The sequence below is a fragment of the Cyprinodon variegatus genome, unplaced genomic scaffold, assembly GCF_000732505.1.
Source record: "Cyprinodon variegatus isolate N-32 unplaced genomic scaffold, C_variegatus-1.0 Scaffold1085, whole genome shotgun sequence".
NCBI lineage: Eukaryota > Metazoa > Chordata > Actinopteri > Cyprinodontiformes > Cyprinodontidae > Cyprinodon > Cyprinodon variegatus.
In genome coordinates, this window is record NW_015151538.1 from 183,778 (window position 1) to 210,716 (window position 26,939).

A 26,939-nucleotide genomic window follows, 5' to 3' on the forward strand; every position below is an offset into this window, starting at 1 on the left:
ACTCGTTTTGTAGATTTGTATCAGTAATTTTGGTCTCCTTCCTTTTTTTCTAGTTCTGGCATGGGACACTTCCAGCCCAGACAGGAGGCCATGAGGAGTAAGTGTCCATCCTTCTGCTAACTTTATGGTCATTAGATAGATTTCAGCCAGGAAAAGAATTTCTGAGCCAAACAAAACATGTCAGCAGAGATAGAAAGAAAAGTCCTCGGCTGTCTGGATCAGCATACCAGGCTTCTCCCAGCATCCCTCGAGGTTACACAGTCCAATTAGTGCATGTGATGGGGTCGTGGGGCCGAGATCGAGCATAACATGCCTCTCCCTCTCCTGTCTGTCTCTGTTTCCCAGCATTAAGCCCTTCTCCCAACAGAGTTATGCCATGCAAACGTCAGGCCCGACCCCGATAACAGGTGGGTGCTCTTCCTCTCCTCTGTTGTGTTGAAAGATGCCATCATGTCATCGGAGAGATGGGTTCACTCTGCTCACCACAAACAGTTCACGCAAAGCTCAGAGAAATACCTTTTATGTCGTTTTTATGTCTCAACAAGTTTTACCTTCATTTTACTTCAGCAGCACATTTGCAAACTCTGTTTTTGCAGGTTATGAAAGCACAGCAGGGCTGTCCATGTCTCCCGGCGCCCCCCCTTGGCAAGGGAGAAGTATTGCCAGCTCCAAGCTGAGGATGCTGGAGTTTTCTGCTTTTCTAGAGCAACCTCAGGACTCGGAGACAGTAAGCTCAGCTACCTTTATTCATTTGCGATTTTAATGAGAATATCTCAGCTGTTTAAAAAAAAAAAAAAACATGAAGGATAGACAAGTCTTACTGAAGCAGTTGTTACAAATATATTACTCCCAGAACAGAAATAAATAGGTAAGAAAGCAACTGCTGTTTAGATAACTGGAAACTCACCACTTCTGTGTTTTTGTCCTCTGATGTCTCTCTTTTCTCCCCAGTTCAACAAGCATCTGTTTGTGCACATCGGACAGTCCAACCCCAGCTATAGTGACGCTTATCTAGAGTCTGTGGATGTCAGGCAGATCTATGACAAGTTCCCAGAGAAGAAAGGAGGCCTGAAAGAGCTGTTTGACAAAGGGCCACACAACGCTTTCTTTCTTGTCAAATTCTGGGTAAGACTTTTTGATTTTTATTTCACCTCCTTATTTATATTCAGATAAAATTGTTGTATTTTATGATTGATGCGTCCTCAGTTGTTTTATCCACCAGAACTGACAATTTCCTACATCATCATCTAATCCTCCCTGAGTCATGGGGGTAAAGTGAGCATACTCTTGTTAATGTTTTGTAGCACCTGTTGGTTGTTAATGGCCTTGGAGTGTTAACTGTGTTGATACAGCTTAAGCATTGGAGTTAAAGGCTCCTAAGCTGGACTTTAGGCCAGAAAGGATGGAAAATGACCGCTCCTATTTCTTTATCAGCAGTTTATCTGACATCAGTGTGTGCATTACTGTCCAGAGGGGTTCTGCCATTACTGTATATGTCTGTGATGTGTGTCTGTGTGAGTGTTTCTTTCATATTTGTGACAGACAGCAGCCTTGGGGAGAGTGGCAGGGCTGATCTTTCAGCAGGAGAAATGTGATCCCAGACACCTGTCTTTGCACTATAAGACTGAGTCCAATGCTCGTGACCCATCCCCCCCGCAATCCTTATTTATAGATACCCCCCTTACACACATTCATGCACAGATGTCCGTGCAACACTCTTAAATCACAGCCAGACACACTTTGAAAGTGTTAAGAGAGTAAAGCATGATGACAATTTAAAGGATACACTGAGATGCACGTAGAAGGGAAGATGAACATAGAAGATTGTAACATCTCATCTGATTCAGTTTTTATCTCCATAAAGAATGTTAATAATTTTATTTAAATAAAAGCAAATACAAATAAGAAAATTATTCTACATTTTACTTAATGGCAACAAATCTAATTTTGGGCTATTTTATACCAAATGGTTTAAAACCTGTCCTGGTTGAGCCAACTGCATTTTATATACGATCTATTTGGACTTCAAGAGTTCATGATGTAAGGACTCCAACAAAATCTACAGGGTATTAAAATAAAAAAAACAGGCACACAGGATCACTCTTCCACCTTTTGATTCAGTATTTATTTCCCAGTTTAATTTTCCCAAATTGAACACAGAATTTATCCTTTAACCTCTTATTATCCACCTATTTTACAAAATCCTCCCCTATTTTGCATACCCAAATGGAAAAGCAAATAATTTAGGAACTGTAAGCCCAAATTACATGTGTGATACATTATTTGAAAGGTAACACCTTCTAGTTTCTGAATATATACATGAAAATTGGGTGAGTAAAACGCCCAAGCTGCATGAGTTCAAACAAGACTCAAAAGTTGTTTTTTTATTCTCGACAATAATAGGTCTTTTTTTGAACAGCATTTATACCGACATGCTTGCTTGTTGTGGCTACTTTGTCATTTTGTACATTTTGACATGCTGCTATATCTGTGTTAATTGTACTTTGGTGCTCGCTATGTCCATTAGATGAACTAGGTGGTTGAATTGTGGAGAATCTTAGCTTTCCAACACATGTCTAACATGTCTATATTGGGAAAAACATTTTACCAGTGTCATTTTCATGCATTCTGAATTATGATATGTAAACACTTTAAAACTAAAAACACATTTGTTTAGGCATAATTAGTTCAACTTTTTTATTTTCTTTAGTCCAACTGTTTTTAATGTTCTTTCTTGTTTCTGCATTTTTTATTATTTATTGTTTTTCCCACTTGCTTTGATTCTGTTTTATTTTCCTCTATTTTAATCATGTAAAGCACTTTGCACTTGTCTTTGTACTGAATTGTACTATACAAATAAATTTGCCTTGCCTTGCCTAAAATGGGTCGCCGGCGATCCAGTGGGTTTTGAGAATTTAACCATGTTAAATACAAACTCTATGTTCAATTTGCCTATATTAGGTGAGCATCAACCTTCTAGGCTTGTTATGAATCAGGTTAAAATACAAAACTTCAACCTATTGTTCAGATTTGTTAACAGATTTTCTTTGTAGAATATGCAAGGAAAGCCTGAGGATTAATTCAGGTTTACTCAGAGATTTGTTTAGGTCAGAGCATTGCCGGGTGTCCTTGAAGTGTAAACGTTTCCCAAGCACAAAAGATGTGCAGCATGTGAGCAGTGTCATAGATAAGGGAAAGACTTGAGGCACTATCATAGATGAGTCAACATGCTTATCATTCTCTCTGTAGAAAAAACTAGCCAAAGGCACGACGTTGCTTTCTAAGGTAGATTCAGTGATCAGTGTCTCTCTGTGGTGCTCAGTGAACACATCAGCCTCTGCGGGCCACGAAAGGGTCAAAATCCAACACAGCATTGTGGAGGAAGATTTTGTTTTTGCAGAAGGGAATCATATACGGGAGAAATCTAGAGATTCACTGCTCAGAATTTGGGGTCAATTTTTAATCTCTGCTTTTTGTAAATCTTCAGGTTGCAGGTAGTTTGGGCTGTTTCAAGTGTCTGCAGAAAAAAGAGCTGCACAACATAAGTCGTTAGCAGTAGAGTCATGTTTTAGGCTAAGATGTAGCCTCTATAAAATGGTTCCGATCATTTTAAAACGGATATGTTGAAGTTTAAATTGTATGTAGGAGATGGCATATTTAACTGTCTCTAGCATCTTGCATTAGCTAATTACTCAAAGAGTAGTCTCTATGTATTCTGTATACATAGTGGATTTCATGACAGTTGGAAATGGTTAAAAAGAAAAGATTAAAGCCTTTCTGTTATTAGCATGTCATAAAATGTCATATAAAATATAGCTTATTTTAAGTAGCATCTTTACCCTTTCTCTAATTATTATCTTAAAACACTTGATGATCATGAAAGCGGTTATAATTCTTACTCTATAAGGAACAGAGACAAAATATTGTTATATTATTTATATATATTATATATGCTTATATATATTATTATATTATTGCAATAATTCTAATCCCTAGCTGATCTCTTGAAAAAACTTGATTCTTTTCAAGAGATCATGGGAAGTATTGTCCCATTATTGATAGAAACAACAATTTCTGAATTGTATTTTGAGGCCATTATGTTCTAGGTTGGAGGCTCATTGTTAGCCGAAAATGTAGCTGCTAATGTTGGGACACAGGACACTGAAAGAGTCAGGATCAAAGTGCCGCCTTGCTTCTCGTTCCGCCAGATAGGAGGGTATTTGTGGCTTTACCCTTCTTGTATGCTTGACATCCACATTATTTATTGTAAAGAGATGAAAGACATTGGTGAGTGCCACTGTGTTTGGATCGGACTTCTCCATTCCTTGGGAAGAGCAGCTGGTCGATCCATGGCATTTGATTCGGGGGTTAAGGGAGGAAGGGGATGACTAACCATGTCGTATATCACCAAGAAAAGTAGAGCAAGACAGCAATAAAGAATCGACACAAATAGGGACGCAGACAGCGTGAACAAGAGTTAGGGATGGCAGCAGAAATTCAGGGTGGCGTCTAACCAACAAGACATCCGACTGTGAAATATTACTCTCTTGGTTCACGTCAGAGCCTGGTGCTATCAATGGTTGTGACATCTGCTGCGCGGCGAGAGAGGAAAACAAGCTCGTAACACTTTGTGTCTTCAGTGTGTTCGGCTTATCGTATCCCAAAGTGGTCATCCCGTCCTCAAGGCATCCATGACAAAAACACACAAATACAGCTAACAGCTGTAGGGGAATAAAACAGCAGAAATACTTGTCTCACTCTAATCCCTGACATCCCCAAAAATGTGATGATAAAAAAAGAAAAAAAAAACATTAGAAAAGATGTGAACACCTTTTTCATTATACTGCTGCCAGGAGGCAGGTCATGACTGTGGGGGATGCGCTGAGGTGCAGGTTGGCATGGGGACAGTGACAGGCGACTGACCCACCTCCAAAGCTATGGTATTCTATATTGAATTTCCTGCAAACCCTCCTGTCGACCACTGGCTGCCCAGCTCCTCTCCCCTCCAGCGCCTGTGGCCCTGTCCTAACGGATTGTCTCACGCCTTTGAAGTGCGGGGGGAATCTGATTTGAACCGGCTCAGCTAAATTGTTACACAGCCAGCCAGCCCACCATGATCTAATCAGCCAATTGCACGCTGATGATTATAATTGGATGAATTCCCTCGCTGGCTGTTAGGGAAGCAGAGGACGGCAGTTTGGGGAGGGCCGTGCGGCCCTAGGGATGAAGACAAATAGAGAAATTACAAGAGCTAGGGATGAAGACAAACGGGGTGATGAAGAGATGAGGGGAGGCTGAGCGGTGTCTCAATGGCCCATTAGAGGACAAGAGCCCGACAGGTTGAAAAGGTAAAACAGCCCAGCTGTCTGACAGAGGAGATGGCACCTCAGTCTGATCTGTAATCTGATTATAGCTGCCTCATTTCAAAGCTGAACCACTGGGAGGATAAAAGCTGCCTGGACCTAAATATCAGGAAACCAAACTGTCTTCTTCCTTTCACTTCAGCTTCAGGGAACATTTTGTTCAAGATGCAAATATATGAAATTAAAATAATGTTCTGCTTTTTTATGCATTCAATATGAAGGCAGACAGATTGTTTATATTTGTAATCTATTTTTTTTTTAAGTCTGTACAGGTATGATTTCCCATAAAGGGCCACCCTTCACAGGAAATTCAAGACAAAGGCCACGTTTACACTGCAGCCTGAAGTGACCCTAATCTGATTTTTTGGCCCATATGCGACCTGTATCTGATCTTTTCATGGCTATCTGAACAACACAGATCCGATTTTTTCCGATGTGACACAGGCCACTTAGCTATGTGGTCCTGAATCCGATACGAATCGGATCTTTTCAAATGCGACCTGTTTCTGAACGGACAGATCGCTAGATGTGGTCCGGCACTACCATCCATGTTTACTTCCGTAAACACAGAGCAAGCTGGCCTGTGATGTCATTGCGTCCTCTACTGCGCATACAGGACACTTGCGTTGTATGCAGTTCACACAGGAGAAGACATACAAGTCTCACATATTTGGAAATGTGACCGGCAACGCCAAAAAATCTGATTTCACAAAAAAATTGGAATTGAGTATTTAGGTCTTCAGTGTGAACGTAGCCTAATTTTACCACAGGGGCCTTGTTGGGACCAGAGTTAAATCATGAGGGCACGGAGCAAAATAATAAAATAAAAAGCAGGGCAATAGTTTACACTCCAATATATAAAAGCCAAAAAACCCTTGTGAAACTGGAGACTCTGATCTGGCAGTAGAAGATTGTGATCCTATCATCTGGTGCAACAGATTTATTTTTAAGACATTGTTAAAGGAAACATGTAAACATAAACTACATTTATCCAGTGGACTAAATAGTTAAAGTTTCTGTGGCAATGCATGTCATCACATAAAACTGATTTGGTATTTTTTGAAGTATTGGTACAATAGAGGGGCCATTACATGGCTGATGGCCAGTTTTCAGGGGCACTGGCCCCCATTGCCCCCTGTCTAGAACTGCCCATTGAAAGGTCAAATGTAAAATATTTACTAAATCTGAAAATACTACTTGTGCTTTTCTAGACACAAGTAACATTTCTAAACGTTTTATTGGTTAAACCAAAGCACACATTATGCATGATCTATCTTTTAAAACATTTTCAAAAACTAGTGATTCTGACAGAAAAATTACATTTTTGAAAACTAACAGCAACTCAATGTAATGCTTAAGCATTTGGATAAATACAAAGTCTTAGGATTTACCTTCATCCAGGTGCACAACATACAGCATTCCTACTAAATTGATACTTACATCAGAAAAGCTGCTTTTGTTGCTGTTTTTGAGACTTATTAAAACCTAGCTTTTCACTGCTCACCATTGTTAACCCTCACACATCTGTTGTAAAATGTAAACATGTCCAATTTCAGCAGACATTGCAGCTGTTCTGATATAAAAAAAAAAAGAAGAAAAAAAAAACAAAAAAGAAAAACAGAAATCATCATAAAATCATTTTTAATATCCTAACATTTGGGTTTTATTTGCTTGAAAGTAAACATTCTGCATAAAATAAAAAAGTTGGATATTTTCTATCCAGAATTCTATAGTGCTTTATAAAATAATTCTTATCCATTGTACTCCATTGAAGATTTTTTTTTAATGAAATCTTTGAAGAAAACTTGTTAGTTGCTAAGGAAGATTTGAGCCTTTGAACTTAGATAAAAGCTTGGATTATCAGTTGGATTTGGGTCAAGACTTTCACTGGGCCATCTTAATACACGTGTGGCCCAGTCAAAGTCTTGACCCAAATTCAACTGCTAATACTATGCTACTACTATGCAAGATATAAATATTTTTTTTTCAACATTCTTTAATCTGAATAATATATTTTAATTTAAAATCTTAGCCAATTTCTCTGGTAAGCACATAGTTTTCATTTTTCCATTATTACTCATTATGAGTGTTGCATCAATACCAGTATCGGGCGGGGCCCCGATACAGCACTAAAATGGTGGTATTGGTATCGGCTATTGTCACCCATTCCAGTTAGGCAATAAAAGTTGTACTGGATTCACTTTGTATTAGTCTTTTTCCTTCTTCACAAAGGTAGGCAGCAGCTTGACAAATGGCAATTATTTTACATCCAAGTAGAATGTAGTTCTTCATATATACACACCAGACATGGGCAATGTGGAGTCAACAAGTCATCTCCATGTCATGTATTTGTTCTACCCAGCCACTGAAGCAGGTGAGTCCAATCTTCACCATGAATTAACCTGTGCAGATTGGACTCACCTGGTTAATTGGCTGGGTAGATTAAATACATGACATGGAGATGACTTGTTGACTCCACATTGCCCATGTCTGATACACACACACATCAATTTCAAACAAATGGTATCGTTATGGTATCGGCCGATACTGCACAGCCAGGTATCCGGTATCGGGGCCAAAAAATGGCATCGGTGCAACACTACTCATTTTATGATTGTAATAAGGGCTACAGGAACCAAAGTTGAGTTGTGAATGTGTTCAATTTGTTGCATAGTAGACTGTAAATCATTTTTGTCAAATCATAGTACTGTGTTTTTGTGTCTCAAGGCGGACCTCAGTGTAAACCTACAAGACGACAGCACCTTCTTCTACGGTGTGTCCAGCCAGTACGAGAGCTCAGAGAACATGATTATCACCTCTTCTACCAAGGTCTGCTCTTTTGGCAAACAGGTGGTGGAGAAAGTCGAGGTACGACAGTGGAAAATACAGCAACATCTTTATTCGTTTCAACATGACCACACCATATCCCACGGTTCTTTCACTTATTGAATAACTGCTGCTGGTTTAGATGGATCCCAGTCAGTTACGTCTGATCTGTGGTCAGGAAACTGAATCATAAAATCTCCTCAATCTAACTAAGTCCTATATTTCCAGTTAACCATATAGAGTCCCCTCAGCCCCTACGCCGCACTGATGGATTGTACAATATTAACACAAACACACACAGATACATCATATCCCTTGGTTGAGCCATCTGCCTCAGCAGGCCACATGATTGCATTTAATGGTTTCATTATTTGATTACAGTTGTCACGAGAAATGTGTTAAATGTCACATCTGGCATGCCATATGCTGCATTAGATTTATTGCATTATTCACATTACAGCTTATCCCATAGATCCACTGTAACCCTTTTTGTGTCAGTGAAACCTATATATTTGTTTTTTTTCTGTCATAGGTGGAATATTTTTAAGCATTTCCTAATTTTTAATTCTTGTTTCAGATTATTAGATTCTCTTTAATTTATGGGACTAAATTTTACGTTTGTGTGTTTGTTTTCTCAGACGGAGTACGCGCGCTTTGAGAATGGACGATACGTGTTTCGGATCCACCGATCCCCGCTATGTGAATACATGATCAATTTCATCCATAAACTCAAACACCTTCCAGAGAAATACATGATGAACAGCGTACTGGAAAACTTCACTATCCTACAGGTACATACTAGAATATGTGATTTATCCCAGTAACTGGTTCTAATTGTATAGGCTTATTCTCCATGTTTTTGATAAATGATTATTACCTTTTACCTTCTATAAATGAATTATCCTGCTGTTTTTGTGTGGTCATTGTAAGGCTGTTTTTTAACTAAAAAAGTATATTTTTTAAAGTGTTCACACCCGAACACCAGATAACAAGAAATTTTGTTTCGATTTGTTATGCAGAAGCGTCCGCTGCCTTCTCATTCACCCCCTCTATTCCTCCTTTATATTTAGGAATGTCACAGTAAAAATACTGCAATAGCTCTAAATAAATTAAGTAAACTTAATTGAATTTAGATGTCACCTATTTAGTGAATAAGGGTCAAATATGTATGATTTAAACCAAGCGTAAATCCAACATGTTTTGTGGAGGCCTCAAAGGTTCTTTAGAGGATTGGTACACAAGAGAGAGAGGTTATAGAGAAAGTAGTTTAGAAACAAAAAGCCAGGGCTAGGTTCTATACAAAATGTTGCCTTCTCATCAAGCATAAAAAAAATAGATGTTCCATTTCAATATTCAATGTTTTCACACAACTCGTTATGATGTCATTAGGGGGATTGGCGGCCTAGTGGTTAGGGCATAGGGCTTTGAATCCTGAGATTGTGAGTTCGATCTGCCACTCTGGGTCCCTGAGCAAGATCCTTAACCTCACACTGCTCCCCGGGCGCCTCACAATGGTAGCCCACTACTCCCCAAGTGGATGGGTTAAATGCAGAGAAGTAATTTCCCTCTGGGATTATTAGAGTATATAAAATAAAAAAAATAAAAAAAATTCCCAATTAAAACTATATTTTTAGTTCTCTGAATTCTTTTTGTTACTTGACATATATACCTTAAAGGAAAATACAAAACAATACAAAATAAAGACCAAATACCATGTGATGATGATTAAATAAGACTATAATAATGAGTGTTGTCCCTTATAAGTGTTTTGATAGTCCTTTTTTTAAGCCTAAATAGAATTCCAGCAGCTGGCCTGATGAGTAGACATAAACAAAGCCATTTGCGGGCAGATGGTGGCAATACACAAGTATGTAATAGCGTCTGGCTATAATGCTAAAAAACATCTTAACGTGGGTGAAGACCAACAAATATTAATTAAATAAACCGATTAATGAACTGCAGGAACTCTTAAGTTATAATATTATTGAACTTAATTGATCTCACATTGGAGAAATTTACCTCTGCATTTAAGCTATTCCCTTGGGAAGCAGTAGGCTACCATTGTGGGGCACCCAGGGAGCAGTGTGGGGTTAAGGTTCTAACTCAGAGATGCAGATTAGGTCTGTGGGAGTGGGGATCGAACTCAGAAACTCAGGAGTCAGAGCTCTATGCCCTAACCACTAGTCCGCCACTCCCCACTAGAAGTTGATCGTAGTGACTCCTCCTTATAGTCTCCTACGAGAAAATCAAGGAAAAAGCAATCCCCATACCAACTAAAATCAAACAATGACACAATATTAAGGCAAGTAATATGTTAGATAAATGAAATAAAAAAATTAATAGGCACAAAAATGCTATTTCCCTGTTAGGTTTTTTATAACAATCTATGTATTTATGGTTTATTCTGAGCAATATTTAAGTCTTATGTCTCTTAGAATCAAATATTATTTTATTTTTTTTAACTCTGGATCTTAGATCTCTCTTTATTCGTTTTCACAACTGTGCTGTAAAGTAATAACCCGCTTAACCTATTGCTGTACCTGCTGCACACACGCTTTGTATCATATCTCCAGTCAAGCACAGTTGTTATTGTAACTATACAAGAAGGGCTTTGTTTTCCAACAATCTGAGCAATAACCAAATGTAAATTACAAATCTAACAAATAAAAGGCCAGCAGAACAGAGAAGTTTTTAAGAAAAACTCTGTGTGAAACCGAATTGAGCTGCTGGTGTATATAGAGTTTGTAATGAATGTGATATAAGGTGAAGGTGCCCCTTTAAAATAAATGGTTTGGACCTCTCAGGTTTGGATTTATCTTTTTGTAAACATACTCCTTCAGAAATTTAAAAAACAGAGATGGTTAGAGGAGAAATTCCAAAATGTTATAAACTGTCCACACCCAACTTTTTTTCCCCCTACAGTCTGCAGCATATTTATTATTCCCACTTAAGTGAGACTACCAACAATCTGTGAGAGATCAGTCTAGATCCTGTCTTCCACATCAACGCTAAAGTGAGCTGGATCCTCTTGAATAAGCCACTGTGCTCCTCAGACAGCAGACACTGAGAGGAAAGTGAACTGAGTGGAGCGTTCAACAACGACAAGAGTCATTATCAGCAACAATGTTCAAAGAATTTTGTGTTCCTTCTGTTGACGGCTTCATTCCTGCAAAACGAGCCTGGAGACAATAACCATATTGAACCCACGCTGACGACCTCGTGGCAGCATGTCATTATATGTCTCAATGGGCTGATTTAGTTCAGATTAACCAACAGCTCATAATCACATACAGACAGCAGATACATGGACATGTTCTGTTGCACCACAATGGATAGGGCCTTTTGTGACTTGTGTTGCATTTATTGCAAGTCAACAGAAACCAATGAGTTGGGAAAGCTGTGCTGTTGTGTTGTGCTTGCGGGATTGCCATGGCATTGTCACACTCTTCTTGCAATCTTTGATATTAATGAAAATGTTTCATTAAACAATAGGGTTTCTGTGCAGCTTTTAAAAGTGTAGAAGTTAGGAAAATATTATAAAACTGAATTAGAGCTTTGCTTTTGAATTATTAGTTTCTGGAAGAACTATTGTGATACAAGCAAGCATAATCTTTGCAACTGTGGCTATAATGTAGCTCGCCACCATCAGTGTGTGAGTGAATGACTGAATGTAGTACAAAGCGCTTTGGTCAAAGCTACATACGAACAGGCCATTTCTATTCTAAAATTTCTTTACGATCTAATTTTGGTGATTGGTGCTGTTTAGACGAAAGCTTAACCTGATATGTACCATGTACCAAAAGGGTTCCAACATTTCTAAATCGTACAGGTTTTATAATAGAGACAGGTGGCTTAAAAGAATAAATCAGAGCCCTGTCAGCCTTCCTGTTATAAACCGAGAAAATCATCCTCTCTTGCAGCTGGAATGCACAGAGGACATGTCTGAACATGTTATCGAAAACAGCTTCCTTTATTAGCCTATTTTTTTTTCTAAAAACCTCACTGATGTAAAAAAAAAATATATATATATATATATATATATATTCTTCCCTTAGTTGCAGCTCCACATCGAAGAGTATTGTAAAACACATGATGCATTCAGTGACTGAGGAAAAAAACTGTTATTTAGACTAATGACCTTTTACTGGCTGTTTTTTTTTTTTTTTCTTATTTCAACACCTAAAAGGTAAAAAAAAAAAATCAATTTGTGCTGTAGGATGTTGGATCAGCTTTTTAAACTAAACTTAAGATTCTTAAAATTGTCTGGTTGAAATGCTAAACAAAAAACAAAGCACTGAAGCCCCAATTCTTATTATTTTACATAACATACACACCTAATAAACCACAAACTGTGTTTTGATGTTTCAATAATCCAAGTGTATTGGCCTATGTGCAGTTAATCTAAGTTGTATGATCTTAGTTTTTGCATTCCAATGTCCAGAATATATATATTTTTAAAAAGAAATCTGTAACCTTTAATACCATTTTTTGTACATTCATTTTTTCGTTATTACTTAATTATTATAAAATTATTAATTTAATTGTTAAATGCACAACCATCTAAGATAAAGCCATACATTTTTGAACTTGTGTGTTTGTTCCAGGTGGTGACAAACAGGGACACACTGGAGACCCTGCTGTGCATAGCTTACGTCTTTGAAGTGTCTACCAGTGAGCATGGCGCACAACATCATATTTACAGGCTAGTCAAAGACTGACACAGTCGCACTGTTGGAACTTACCGGCTCCTAGACCTGTTGTAGCAAGAGTAAAGCAAGGGGACACCCAAACAAAAAGACTAGAGACGCCACAGAGCTTAAAGACACAGTCTGGTGAGTCGGCTGGGAACTCTGAGAAACACTACTGGCTGCGTCAGCGTGAGCAAGACCACTACTGCTGAAGAAGATGAACCGTGGAAGCTGAAAGACTGCAAACAAGTGTGATGAAGGACCATCCTGCACTGTTGTTGGTCTCTAAACCAACAACCAACAGAAGCTGCATGAGAGAGTTGTCGACTGCCTTCATGTTTAACTAGAGCTTGTTTTAAATGTAGATGTGCATGTGCAGGGGGGTGGGTGTTGAGTTGGACGGCCTCAGGTTGCCATCTAGTGACTTGAATAAATATTACAGTTGGAAAAGAAGATAAGAGATTCCTCTTTTGCACATCCACAGATCATAAGTGATGGTGCCAAAATGTTTCGTTTAAACTCAGCATTTCGGTGATCGTGTACAGAAGCACATTCGTCTCTTTACAAAGTTAGGATGAGCAGCTGAACCTAATGGCAGAAACCTGTTGTATTCTCTTTGTTTGGCGTTGACGTTGAATGTGTCTCGTATTGTGTTCTTGTCTTTGACTGACAATGGTCTGACTCCGACTGAAGGCACATAGTAAGACTGCTGACCTGAACCAGATGGGAACTGTAAGCTGAAATTGTCTGCATTTGGTAGTTGGCCTGTGTCTGATAGGAAAAAAACACGTGTTTCACACAGAACTCATGTTGCTGGTTTTTTGTTAAGTGTGGTATGCATCCAATGGCATATGTTATTAAACGATTTATCTCTATAAACCTACAATTTACTGAGTACATGTGGTTGAAATGCTTCATGTACTTTTTATAAAACTGTTGTCTCATTACAACTGTAATCTAGAATATTTGGGATTTTATGACATCATTCTGATACTCCAGTTGAACTTCAGCAGTCACTCAAATTGTAAAGGTGATCTTTAAAGGTGTGTTACAAACAACATCAAGAGAACCAAGAAAGACAGCAGACGGCTCGGGGAGTTTTGAACACCTCATGGAGCCTTAAATAGCATAAAAGCTCCAGGATTGGTAAGAACAACGACATCATATGACCTGCTTATGGTTTGTAGAGGATATCGTAAGCATGGGGTAGAAGGTGCTCTAGTTAGATTACACCAAAAATATTATTTTCCAGCCTACATTCAAAGCAATTGTGTGGCAAAACAATAAAAAAAATAACACTGGACATTACCTTGAATACATTTACATGTTGGTAGCATCATGATGAGTGATTAAGGTAGCAGGTTCGGAGTTGATGAGAAGATAATAGAGTTAAACACAGGTATCCTGGACAGAAATATAAAACCCTACACTGCAAAGACGGTCTAGAAATAAGTAAGAATGTCTTAAATCAAGTGTATTTAACCTTAAATTGACTAGATAAATAAGATGATTTGCCAATGGAATTAGTATTTTTACTCTTAAAATAATTAGAAAATGTGCACTTGAGATAAGATTAAGCAATTATTTTGTCTTATTTTAAATGTAAATTGTTTTGTTCCATTGGAAAAGTGCCTCACTTACCTTCTCAATTCAAGAAAAAAGGCTCTTATTTTAAGAAAAATTACTTACCGGTATTTAGATTTCAGTTTTTTGCAGTGTGCAAAGATACCTTAGATGGAAAAATACAACCTTAATCATTCAGAGAGCAACAACAAAAAGCAATTAGATTAAAGTAGTATATGATGACAGCTATTTGAATCGCCAAGTCAAAAACTCTTTATTAAGCCTGAATAAACTGGAGCTATTAAATATGTAGAATTTGGCCAAAGGACTCTGGGAATAAGGTGGCTTTGCAAATTATTCACACAAGGACAATTCAGAACATGCAGATTTATGGTATTGGGATAATATTTATTATTTCAAAGTCATAAAATAACCCAATTTTTATATGTATTGTGCTGGTGAAGATTTTTAGTCATCCAGGTCATAGTCATTGCAAAAAAAATAAAATTAAAAACAATCCACTGGACTTTGTTTCCAAGTTTGAAGACGTTTTGCTTCCCCTCCAGGAAGCTTCAGAAAACTTAGACGGGTATGGGGCATTGCAGACTAACAAAAGAAGCCAAACGACCCCCAGTCCAAAGGGATGGACCCCTTCATCTGTTTCAATTTTCATGTTTTCAAACCAAAAACCAAGTTTAATGGGCTACTGTATAAAACCTCGAACTTGAAGCTATTCCTGACATTTTGAATTGAAAAAGCTTCCTGAATGGGAAGCGAAACGTCTTCAAACCTGGAAACAAAGCCCAGTGGATTGTTTTTAATTCTTTTTTGGAACATATATGTATTCATACCAGTATTACAGGTATTGAAATCTCAAAATTTAGTATCTCATAAATACAGTAGATAAGATCCTGAAAAATAACTAAACAGAAACTCACTCAGCTCGGAAATGTTTATTGTTAAGCACTCAGTAGTTCATTTGGTTTTGTTTTGCAGGAATTACTGCATCACAATAATGATCATTATTTTCATTCCATGTTGCACCTAAACTAGTCGTCTGCCTTTTATCCATTCATTAAAGAGCAACTTGCAGTGTCACTGAGTATCGTGAGGTCTGGGTCTTGCAACGGTACCCAGAGTAACAAGTGTGAGGTTTAAAATGGCAACCCTGCAGCCTCACCAGGATGTAAATGACATGCTCTTTGGACACAAGGTCAGCACTTCATGCATCGATCAGAATGGCATGAAGGCGATCATTCTGTGGTTCTGTTGTGATGTAAAGCCCAGATTATTTTATGGTGACTTTTGGGTTATGCTCGCTGTCTGGTGTCTCTCGTCTTCCTCCATAGATTGTTAAAGGGATGTAGATCAGGTCCCATGGAGCGTCTGATGAGGTTTGGGTCACATCAGTTTGCTCGTAAAGTCATGTAAAGTAACATCATGTTTGTTTAAGCAGCTTTTATTGCCTTTGGATCTCATCAACTCATTAGATTAGATTTATCAACCTATTGGATTTATCAAAAAATAGACAACTTTTAATTAAATTCTGATTTATCACAATGCATCTTTTAAAAAAATAAACATCTCATACAGTAAGTCACTTTATGTTAAGGATAGAGTTAGACCACATAGAATACATTCGACATTGTTTTTAATCTGATTTATTCTGCTTCTCTGGGATTACAGAACTCGGCATAAGCCCAGTCACGGAAATAAAAGCAAATGCCAGCGTAGAGCGGCTGAGTGAATGTGGTTTGGATTCTGTGGATCGGAATCATGGATTCAGAGACGTCATAGAAAGACAGAGTTGCAGTTTTTGTGTGGTTTGTTAAAGTTAATTTTTTATTTTCACATAGAGGGGACCGTGATGCAGAGCTACAGCTGGAGGAATCGCATTTTCCCACATTAACATCCTTGCTTATGATCTGCAGTTAAAACCCATCCTGGAACTGAATCCTACCTCAAGCAGCAGCCCAAACACCTAACTTTGAAACCATGAGTGGGCCCATGGGCGGTTCTAAACAGGGGCCAACGGGGGCCAGTGCCCCTGTAAATCATGTCCTGGCCCCTGTACTGAAGACATAGTACTTAAAAGAAATTCTAATGATGATATGTGCTGGAAACTACATGGTTACTGATAGGTGGTTTGGATCTATTTCCTTTTTTTTCTTTACAAATTATGTTTTACTAATTATTTAAAAACAATAAGGTGATAGCTTCAGTGGTATTGAGATATGATCCAAGTTTTCATCTGCTAAATGTTTTTTTTTCTCAAAAAAACAAACAAAAAATACTCTAAATTTTACAGCTGAATTGATCAGTTTTTCTTAAGTTCTCATTCAGATTTGATAGAAAATGGTAATTTTAATTATCCAATTTATGAAACAGAAATAGAATTTTTATTAAACCTAATTGAATATAAATTTCACTTTTTGCAGCTCTCTTAATATTTTTGAATCCCTTCCCCTGTCTTTTATTTCATGCTTTTTTGTCCCCATGAAAACACACTGGCAGTGTTGCCAACTCAGCGACTTTGTCGCTATATTTAGCAACTTTTCAGACCCCTCCAGTGACTCTTTTTCAAAAAAGCGACTGGCGACAAATCTGGCGACTTTTCTGGTGTCTGCCGTGGGGCGCCTCCCCCCATCCCAACCCCGTTCTCCCGCTTCCACAGGAGTCCCTCTCAGCGCTACAGTCAGAGACACAGCATGTTTACCCTCAGCATCCAGGCTGCAAATGAACCGCGCGCTTGCGCCGGGATTGACGGCGCAGGTTGATCACTCTGGAGTAGGGTTGTCAAAAGTATCGATACTCAAAAAAGTATCGATACTGAAATGTTGTATCCGGATAAAATACTCATTTACAAAAGTATCGAGTACAAGTCGCACCTAAACAGTCATTCATCTAAAGTGCAGAATAGAGGAAAATGCACTTTCTGAACACTGTGTGATTGAATAATTCTACGCACTTTTCAGTTTCAGACTTTTTTTGTAACAGTTGCAGCTGCTGAGAATTATTTTTGTTTCTCAACCGGTTTGGCTAGTGTCATTGTTATGTGTGCAAAGCATAGCCAAGTAAGGAAAACTTAATTTTAATTTTGTAAGTTTTTTATCAAGCTTGCTATATACTGTGCACAGCATACAACCTTTATTGTGTTTATTTATTGTATTTTATTTATTAATGAAAATATTTCTGTTGAATTTTGGAGTCTTTGTTTTTATCCTTCTGGTATCGAAAATGGTATCGAGTATCGAATATTTTACTTAGTATCGGTATCGAGTTGAAAAGTTTAGTATCGTGACAACCCTACTCTGGAGTCAGCTCCCTCAGTTGCTGAACCTGCCATAGAGAGCCTTGACCAACATGACCATGATCCACTCTTTCTGTGAGCAGGCAAGCACAGCCTGTGTGTGTGCAGGGAATTCTTATTAGTTTAAAAAAAAATAACAATTACCATTTGCTCACATTGTCATTGATTCTTTATAGTCGTTTTTTTCCATTTAGATTGTTAATGTAATGTAAAAAAAAATGTTATGGTTCAAAATGTTCATGTTTTAGCATGATTTTAAAGGTCCTTAGTGGACCACAAGGGGAAAAAAAAGAAAAGTTAATTAAAAAAAAAGTATATATATTATGCAAATTAGACAATGACGTCATTCCGCGACTTCTAGCGACTTATAGCACACCCAATAGCTACTTTCCTTACTGAGGAGTTGGCAACACTGCACACTGGCCCCCTCGGTCATTTGTTCTAGAACCGCCACTGGGTGCGCCCCATTCTCAGACTTTGAATATATTTAAACAAAGTTAATCATTAAGATATTGAAATTCAGAGTCAGTATATGTGTGTAGTTGCTTGTGTTATTGCACATAATTAAAATTGCAAATGAATCAAGCCCGATCTAGAATAATTATCTGTGTTTTTAAGAGGAAAACTCCTCAGGGGCCAGCCCTGGTCTCCTCCTCCTCTGAGACTCACCTAGAAGCAGAATGCCACCTGTGTTACGCCCTCATCCTGCTGGATATGTGCGAGCTGTGATATAAACATGGTTTAACCCAAACCGGACGCGATGAACGCCACATGCGCCCTGCTGACTGTTCTGATCCTGGTGTGCCACACTGAATCCATCTGCTCCCCGACCTCCTACTACAAGAACTGCTGGATCCGGCGCTTCCCGGGGATCCTGATCGACATGGAGGAGTCTCAGAGGAGAGGAGCGCAGCTGCTGAGGTCCTACCCTGAAGAAACGGCGCTGAAATGCAGCCGCAGCTGCTGCCTCACCAGAAACTGTAAGTCTGACTTTAAAGTTTTAGCTTTGCAGGTAAATTCATTTATGCTCATTTCTCCTGATTCTGATTTCACTTTCTTTCTAAAGTTTCCTGTAACCTGGCCATATTTTACTTTGATGCCACGCATGGGAATGTGAACTGTGTCCACCTGCACTGTCCAACCCTGGAGAGCTGCATACTGAGGCACAGGGACAATGTTGTCCTCTATAACATCACAAAGGGTAAGCCAAGGTTCATCTGATGGAAATCAAAATAAATTTAAATAGGCCATCTTTCTGAACGCTTCTCTAAGATGAATTTTGATTATTTTCCCCCCAATTTGTCAAATTAAAACCAGACACTCAGTGGCGGTTCTAGACCAAAGGTACCAGGGGGCCAGGAGGGGGCCAGTCTGTTTTCATGGGGACAGAAAAGCATAAAATAAAAAACAGGGAAAGGGATTCAAATACATTAAGAGAGCTGCAAGAAGTGAAATTTATATTCAATTAGGTTTAATAAAAATTATATTTCTTATGAGGTCACTTAATTTAAGTTAAAATTACAATTTTCTATCAAATCTGGATTAGAACTCAAGAAAAACTGATAAATTCAGCTTTAAAAATGTGAGTATTTTTTTTATATTTAATTAAAAAAAACATTTAGCAGATGAAAACTGGGAAACTATCTCAATACCACTGAAGCTATCACCGTATTGTTTTTAAATAATTAGTAAAACATAATTTATAAAGAAAAAAAATGAAATAGATCCAAAGCACCTATCAGTAACCATGTCTGTTCCAGCACATATCATCATTAGAATTTCTTTTAAGTATTATTTCTTCAGTACAGGGGACAGGACATGATTTACAGGGGCACTGGTCCCCGTTGGCCCCTGTCTAGAACCGCCCATGCAGACACTTCAGGTAAAAGTTTGTATGCTACCAACTAGAGATATCTTTTGCCTTTTACCAATAGCTCTTGTTCAATATGAAAGGAGCACTGTACCAGCCAAGGTTTCTACCTCCTACTTGTACAATTTTATTCAAAAAAAGCCTATTTATACATTTTTAAGTAATACATATATTCCTTGATAAGTTGCAGTAATAGATGAAGAATAAACTTCACTAAACCATTGTAAGCTTTTAAGCCAGTGTGAATCTGCCTTTTAAAAATTATATATATAAAAAAAACAGCTTTCCATAGATATAAGTGAGGACCATAAATATATTTGCTTTGACACTGTTCGGTTCACTGTCCTGCTGGTTTCTTTGTGAATTTGCCTTGAAAAAGATTCATTTGTTTCCACATAAACTCTGACCAGTTTCACTGTCCCCGCTGAAGAAAAGCATCCTCATAGCATTTTGTTGCTAACATGCTATCTGCTGTGCCTCACTGTGGGTGATGTGTAGAGCGGGATGCAAAATGTTGGTTTTCCATCGCACAAAGGGTTTTTTGGTTGTTTTCCCCCCACAATTGCTTAGCCTCAATGACTTGTGGAAAACTTTAGTCTATACTGGTGTTTCCAAACCTTTAGTAGTTGTAATTTCAACATATTCTCCCACCTAAACTGCGGATCTACAGCTCCTACAGAGTCACATATTGGCCGTCTCTGATTAATGCCGCCTTTACCTGATCTATTGTTTATGGGGAACCAATAGCATAGTTTTGTTGAAACTCAATGCTCTTTTTGTTTTAATGGAACCATAAATAAAGTTTATGGTGTATGAATATGTATTTTTTACCATACATTCTGAGATACATTGATGTATATTTTACAATGTGCATATTGTTTTATGTTAAAGTTGAAAGTAGCCAAATAAAAAAGAGAGGATTCCAAGGGTGATCCAGAGAATAAAATACTTTTCCTCATGTTCCAGGTGTGGATCCTGACCTGTTGGTGTTTGGGAAACACTTCACATCCAACGTCCGCGTGCTCCCCCACCACTACAGTAGGGTGAACGCCTCTGATCCGCTGCCCTCAGACAAGCGGCAGTTCATCCATCCGCCTCCTCATCCTGTAAAGCCTCCCACCTCTTCCTCCCCTGAAGAACCTTCCATTCCAGGGACGGAGGCAGACACCAACACAACCCAGCAGAGCATTCCTCAACTTACAACTGATTCTCCGACTAAAACCACCTTCTGCTGCACCGAGAGAACCCCATCATCCTCAGAAACGCCCATCCAAACAGAAATCTTGCCAGCTGCTGCCACATCTACCGAACCAGGCGTCACGTCAGATTCAGTTACCAACACGACTACCGTCAACCTGGAGACAACTTCAGGTACAACTACAAAACCCTTCACACCTGTCCCTACCCATCATCCAACCACTACAATGCATATGCTGGGCAGCAGCTCTACAACAGCCTCAGCTTCAAAGAGTGGGACAGAGAACAGCAGCACAGTAGGACCCACTGGATGGAACCACACTGAAGGTCAGGACGGCGGTGAGGAGGACACCAAAGGGGAGCAGGGGCCTGGATGGCACATGGCTGCCCACACTCTGCTGGTTGCCGTGGCCATCTGCGTCACCCTCCTGGGGAGCTGCTGTTGCTCTGTTCTGCTGGTTGTGAGCTGGAGGGGCCAGAGGAGGAGGACGGGCCGCTATCGCACATCCTGGAGAGGAAAACGAGCCTCCATGCGTCTGATTAAGTATGTGCTGGTTAAGGAGAATTCCTGAAAAAACCTCCGCTCCATGACAATAGGTGCGGGCCAGTTACTGGAAAACCAAAGCATATCAGACTAAAACTTTTCCACTGAACATTTTTAATGAGAAGCTGGAGGAAGAGACACAGAGAGTTGCTGTGCACTGCTGGTCAGCTAGTTAAAAAAGGAGTATACTGTACCAGAAATCAGACTTTCTGGGTAATACTTCTATCTTTTAGAGCTTTAATGAACAGAACCTGTTATTAAACAGCTACATTTAGCTCCTTATACATGTTGGATATAAGGAAAATTCACACAGCTGTAATATTCCATATTATAAATCTGCTACTCATTGGATTGGGTGTTCCTCCTTTATTTTGCTAAACCCTAAAATACACGAACCGACCACTGTAGTTAGTAAACCTGTTGAAGCACTTTTCAACAAAAACATCTAACAACATGGTTCAACATAACATATTTTTGCATGTAGACTTCATGAAAATGAATTTCTGAGATTCAAACATGATGCCACAATTAAAGGAAATAACATCACCAGTTGTCTTTACTTTATCTTATAGCAACACCCACTGCAGCTGATGGAGAAATATTTTTTCCAACCAGGGAAACTTTCAGAAACCTGATGGGTGGGATGGAAACTGAAACCTACCATAAAGTTATTTGAATGGAGCTTTTAAAGTTCAAAGAGAAAACTCAAACAGTTTCTCATGATATAGTTTTATTTTAGTAAAAAAAAAAAAAAAAGATGTACTGGATATTACAAACAAATTTATTTTGGAAAATAAATACCACAGATATTCGAGGTTATCATAGTACAGAAAAAATGCAGGCTGAGTTATTTGAGTTAAGATGTTCTTTTCTTGTTCTTGGTCACCATCTTCCTATCAATCAGTTTATTTTCCTCTGTGATGGTTTCACACGTTGAGTACCTTCTTGACCGCCTCCTTGTACTGCAACATGCTGTTCTCGTTTGCTCCTTCGTTCTTTAGCCTCACAACTGAGTCCTTATACTCCTGCACCTCCCCTCTTGCCAATAGCTGCTCTCTAACTTCAGCCTCCTCTCCCTCTCCAGCCACTTTCATGCGCAGCAGCGTGTCCAGGATGTTCTTTTGGGACGGGCTGTCCTCCCAGCTGTACTCCTCCATGTCTGCAGCAGTCTTCTCCGCCTCCCAGGCCTCAATTTTCTGAAAATAAAAAACAAAGAACTAAAGCGTCACAACGTTAAATTAGGATGCCTTTTACTTAATTAAATGTCTCTGCCATTAAAGACATATGACATCAGATGTGGCCTTTGAGGGCAGGTAGCGTTCATAAAAACCACCAAATATATCATTGAACATGAATCCATGTCACTTTAAGTATGACAATGATTACTGCATCCAAGCAATCCTTTTTATTACCTAAACATAAAACATTTGTAATGAAACACTTATTTAATTAGGGCTGAAACAGCTACTCGGTTTATACAATTATTGAAATAACCGTTAACTATTTTAGTAATCGATTAATCGTTAACTGGAGTATAGAGACTAAAACATGCCTTTAGCTCACAGAGTGACCCAATAAGAGCAGTAATTATATAAAATTGTAAAAAATATGTAAAACATTTTGCATTTAGGATGAAAAATGTTTTTTTTCTGTCAATATGCCGTATCAAGAACTCCTCAAGTGGAAAAGCTTTTGTTTCACAGGGTTTAAGTTCGTAAAAAATCTTTAAGGAACCTTTGGCCATCCGATTATTAATTGATTAATCAAAAAAATATCCGACAGATTAATCGATTTGCAAAAATAATCGGTAGTTTCAGCCCTACATTTAATACACCACCTAAAACTTTTAACATGTAGCGTCTGGCTACATTTATTATATCGCCCCAAGCTTTTCACATCTTATCCCATTGCAGCCTTTTAAGTATTTTACAGGAATTTAATATATCAAGGACCAAACACAAGGTGATGTGTGGAACAAAAATAACTAAATTGTGACAAACAAAATCTGAAAAGTGTGGTGTGCTTTTGTGTTTGCTGAAATACCTGCTGCTAGCGTTTTAAAAATATTTTTTACCAAATAACCTGAATCAGACTGGATGCTTCTGTGAATGTAAACCACAGAGTCTTGGGTTTGGACTTTGACTAGACCGTTCTGAAGGCATCAATATATTAAGGTCTAAACCAGAGGACTTCAACAGGGGGTCCGCGACCCCTAGGGTGTCCACGGAGGTTCTGCATGGGGGTCGCAAAAGTTTTGGTTGATTAGATTCTTTTTTTATAATCCCCCCTGCAATTTTTTCCACTAATTGAAATGTATTTAAATACACATTACCATGAATTCAAAACACTGTAGTAAACAGATAAATGGAGGCAGTCATCAATGCACACATTTAGCGACATACAGAAGCTATTTCAAGCTGGGCACCGTTTTATTCACAACACCTGTCCCATCAACGAGGGATCAGAATCAGAAACACTTTAATAATCCCAGGACATGACAGCATCTGTAACAGAGTGACTATAGGACCAGTTTGATATAATACAGTTTCATACAAAATATGTAATTAGGGGGTCCCCCGCTCCATCTCACCATCAGTTTGGGGGTCCTTGGCCTCAAAAATGTTTAAGAGCCCTGGTCTAAACCATTTCTTTTCACTCTGGCTGCCTGTTGTCCTACTAGACCAGTCTCAGATTGGCTTCCAGCATTGTCCTCTAACAGACCTCATCATCTCCCTGTGTACCAGCTAGCTTCCCATACTATAATGCTGCCACTGCCGTGCTGCATGTTGGGATGGTGTGTTCAGGGTGATTTGCACCACTTCATATGTTGGCCAAAACCTTTCATTTGACTTTTTTTGGTGAAGGAAAGCAATCATTTCCATTTATTCTGAAATCTGGTATCAGAGTGAGAGACTGAAAACAAATCCACACCACTTTTCTGAAAATGAGAAAAACCCTGTATGCATTTTTCTTTGTGTTGATCTATCTGACATATCCCAATAAAGTAACCAGATCCAATGTAACAAAATTAATTTCAAGGCAAACAAATACTGCAAAGATCAGAGTCTTAACTGATATCACTCTAAACTGCATCATGCAGTTCTCCTTTGGAAACAAAAGCTACATATTTAATGTCTCGTCTTTAATGACACGCTAGCAAAGTATTCCTCTTGCCCTGTGCGCTTCGAGTGGAGCTGTCATCAGATTCCTTGGAGAACAATAAGAGCCGTTATCCAGCAGCAGCGGCGCTTCCATCCAGGTGTTTGGTTGTTAATGACCATCATTTTTACTGCAATACATATCTGACCGTCATCAAGTCCTCTCTGGAACAGAATCAGGCACCAATTGAGAAGCTCCAGACATCTCATGGATCAGTAGCCTTCTTAGAATTCCAAAGAGAGTTGTTTAACACCTATTCTTTCAGTTATTAAAAAAAAAAATAGTGGAAATATTAAATTTTTCTGGATTTCAGATATTAAAAGAAGTATTAACTACGAAGGTTAAATCATCCATCATTGAACAGCCTGTTCGGTAAGCATGCAGCCTACTTTGTGACGTGTTTGCAGACAAAAGGCCACCTGTACTCCCGATTGTGTACCTTCAAACAAAGCCGTTTAGGTAGACAGCTGTTGGGCATGGGGGGGGCAGGTCTCCCCTTAGGCCACTAAAAGGTTTCTAGCAGTCAGCTCCAGAGCTGATTGGGATTAACCAACGCTGGAATTAGCAGGCGCGGTCTTCCACTCCAAATGGGGTGATGTTATCACCTCAGTGGCTGCTAACAATTGGCTCCTTTGTAGGCTAGCGTTACAACCTGATCACTACTCTACTCTAAACTCTTCCAAAAGCCCGCTGGACAAGCACTGTGCCTTCCATTGTGTGTCCAAAAGGGCAGCGGACAGTGTTCTGCTTCCTGACTCGAACACCTTTTTCCCTTCATGTGTCCAAGCCATGACAGGAAGGAGCACCTGAAAGCGGAGGTCTGACCAACAAAGGGAGTCGTTTTCTTTTATATGCCAGACTCCGAATGAGTGGGGACAGTGCTGAGGCTAATGACCCGGTGGCAGACTGATCTGATGTGGTTCGCTCAGAGAGAATTAAGGTCAACACCTGATATGGGGAGTCTGTTTTTCACTCATCAGTGAGGAAATGTCAACTAGACAATGCTGCTGTTTGCCTTCCTTCTGACGGTTTAGCTCCAATGTCTCCTTAATGGGTTTAGTTCACAGAGAAAGGTGGGCAAGATTTCCCCAGGAGAAATATGCCGAGTCATCCTAAAGATGATGCTACTGGAGACAACGGTAATAATGAAGAGACAGGTGGGTCTAGAATATAAAATATGTAAAATGTGGCTACGTTTGACCCAGAACTACAAAAAAATTTACAATTATTCAAAAAATATTGTTTTCCAGTTAGACTGCTTTTTTTTTTTTTTTGTACTTTTTTTGTTTCTGATTAAACAAAGTTCTTATAAGCAAAGATAACAGCAGAAAATAACATCAGTGTTGAAAAAGCAATCCAATAAAACTTGGGAAAGCACCAATGACATGTCCCCCCGAAGCTAAAAACACTGAGCATTTGCTTTAACTCATTTACTCTTTAATGTCACTTAAAGATTTTGGGCCAACTCTCCATTCAGATACACTGCTATGTTTTCTACTATGATCCACAGGCTAATCTATAGTGATCTGCATGGCATCAACGGACAAAAACAACAACAGGTAAGTTTGTGATCTAAAAGCAAATTTTTTAATTCATAGTGAATCCTTCACACTGATCACAGCAATTTAGACGTTGTTCTGATTTGTTTGATGCCCTTCTGTATGAATCATTGACTCTTTCCTCCATCCAACTTTTCTTTCTCTATGTATAATAGCTCTCATTGTGGTTTCCTGCCTTAAAAAGAAGCTTTTTATCTTAATTAGGGCTGCAACTAACAACTGTTTTGCTAATCGAACATCTGTGGATTATTTTTTTTAAATCGATTAATAATCGGATAGCAAAAGATTCCTTAAAGAAGACTTTTTGCAAAAGTGAAAATAAAACTTTGTGCTGAATAGAGCATATTGACATATGAAGATTTTAATCTTACATGCAAAAGGTTAACATATTTTTTAAATTTAACTATAATCGCTGTTCAAGGTGAGTTTCTCTGTCAGCTAAAAACATTCCAATCCAGTAGACGATTAATCGAATATTTCCATAATCGATTAAATGTTTCATCCCTAATCTTAATCTTTTGTTCAGTTTTCTTTACACTGTGGCATTGGTTGTTATTTTACATGGTTGATACAGGAATGAATAACTCTAATTTAATGCTTTAAATGCTCTTTTAATACTCTTATATATATATATATATATATATAGATGACAAAATCCTTCATCATATTTACCATGGACAGACTGAAGATATTGTTTTTATAAACGTTTTTTTTTTTTTTTCTAAACACCACTATAAATCACATTTAATGAATGTTGATGCTAATTGAGGCCTTAAAGGAATAGTACACCCAAAACATGATTAGCCTTCATTTTCTACTCACCCCCATGCTGAACAACACTCTGGAGTACTTTTTTGATA

General features: G+C 38.5%; 3 protein-coding genes across 4 annotated transcripts in view; 2 read left to right on the plus strand and 1 right to left on the minus strand.

Moving 5' to 3' along the window:
- The window catches only part of tead4 (TEA domain family member 4), a 40,008-nt gene extending 26,225 nt beyond the window's left edge, over positions 1-13,783 (plus strand). Inside the window, exons 5-11 of the mRNA XM_015400240.1 lie at positions 54-97; positions 346-407; positions 597-727; positions 952-1,125; positions 8,091-8,231; positions 8,828-8,980; positions 12,794-13,783. Coding sequence (XP_015255726.1) covers positions 54-97; positions 346-407; positions 597-727; positions 952-1,125; positions 8,091-8,231; positions 8,828-8,980; positions 12,794-12,907 — 819 coding nt within the window. The 3' untranslated portion in view covers positions 12,908-13,783. The remainder of the gene's footprint in view (positions 1-53; positions 98-345; positions 408-596; positions 728-951; positions 1,126-8,090; positions 8,232-8,827; positions 8,981-12,793) is intronic.
- Positions 13,784-18,436: 4,653 nt separating this feature from the next.
- On the plus strand, positions 18,437-26,552 carry mansc4 (MANSC domain containing 4). 2 transcript variants are annotated; one of them, XM_015400227.1, is made up of 4 exons: positions 18,437-18,730; positions 18,817-18,951; positions 20,587-21,361; positions 26,031-26,552. In XM_015400227.1, exons 1-4 carry the CDS (start codon positions 18,511-18,513, stop codon positions 26,089-26,091), a joined length of 1,191 nt encoding a protein of 396 aa, XP_015255713.1. In that variant the 5' UTR covers positions 18,437-18,510; the 3' UTR covers positions 26,092-26,552. The 2 variants fall into 2 exon arrangements, with proteins under 2 accessions (XP_015255713.1, XP_015255714.1); XM_015400228.1 differs by lacking the exon at positions 26,031-26,552 and having other exon boundaries at positions 20,587-21,985.
- mrps35 (mitochondrial ribosomal protein S35) overlaps positions 22,129-26,939 on the minus strand; it is an 18,501-nt gene continuing 13,690 nt past the window's right edge. Inside the window, exon 8 of the mRNA XM_015400229.1 lies at positions 22,129-22,557. Within this exon, the coding sequence (XP_015255715.1) occupies positions 22,288-22,557 (270 nt within the window). The 3' untranslated portion in view covers positions 22,129-22,287. The remainder of the gene's footprint in view (positions 22,558-26,939) is intronic.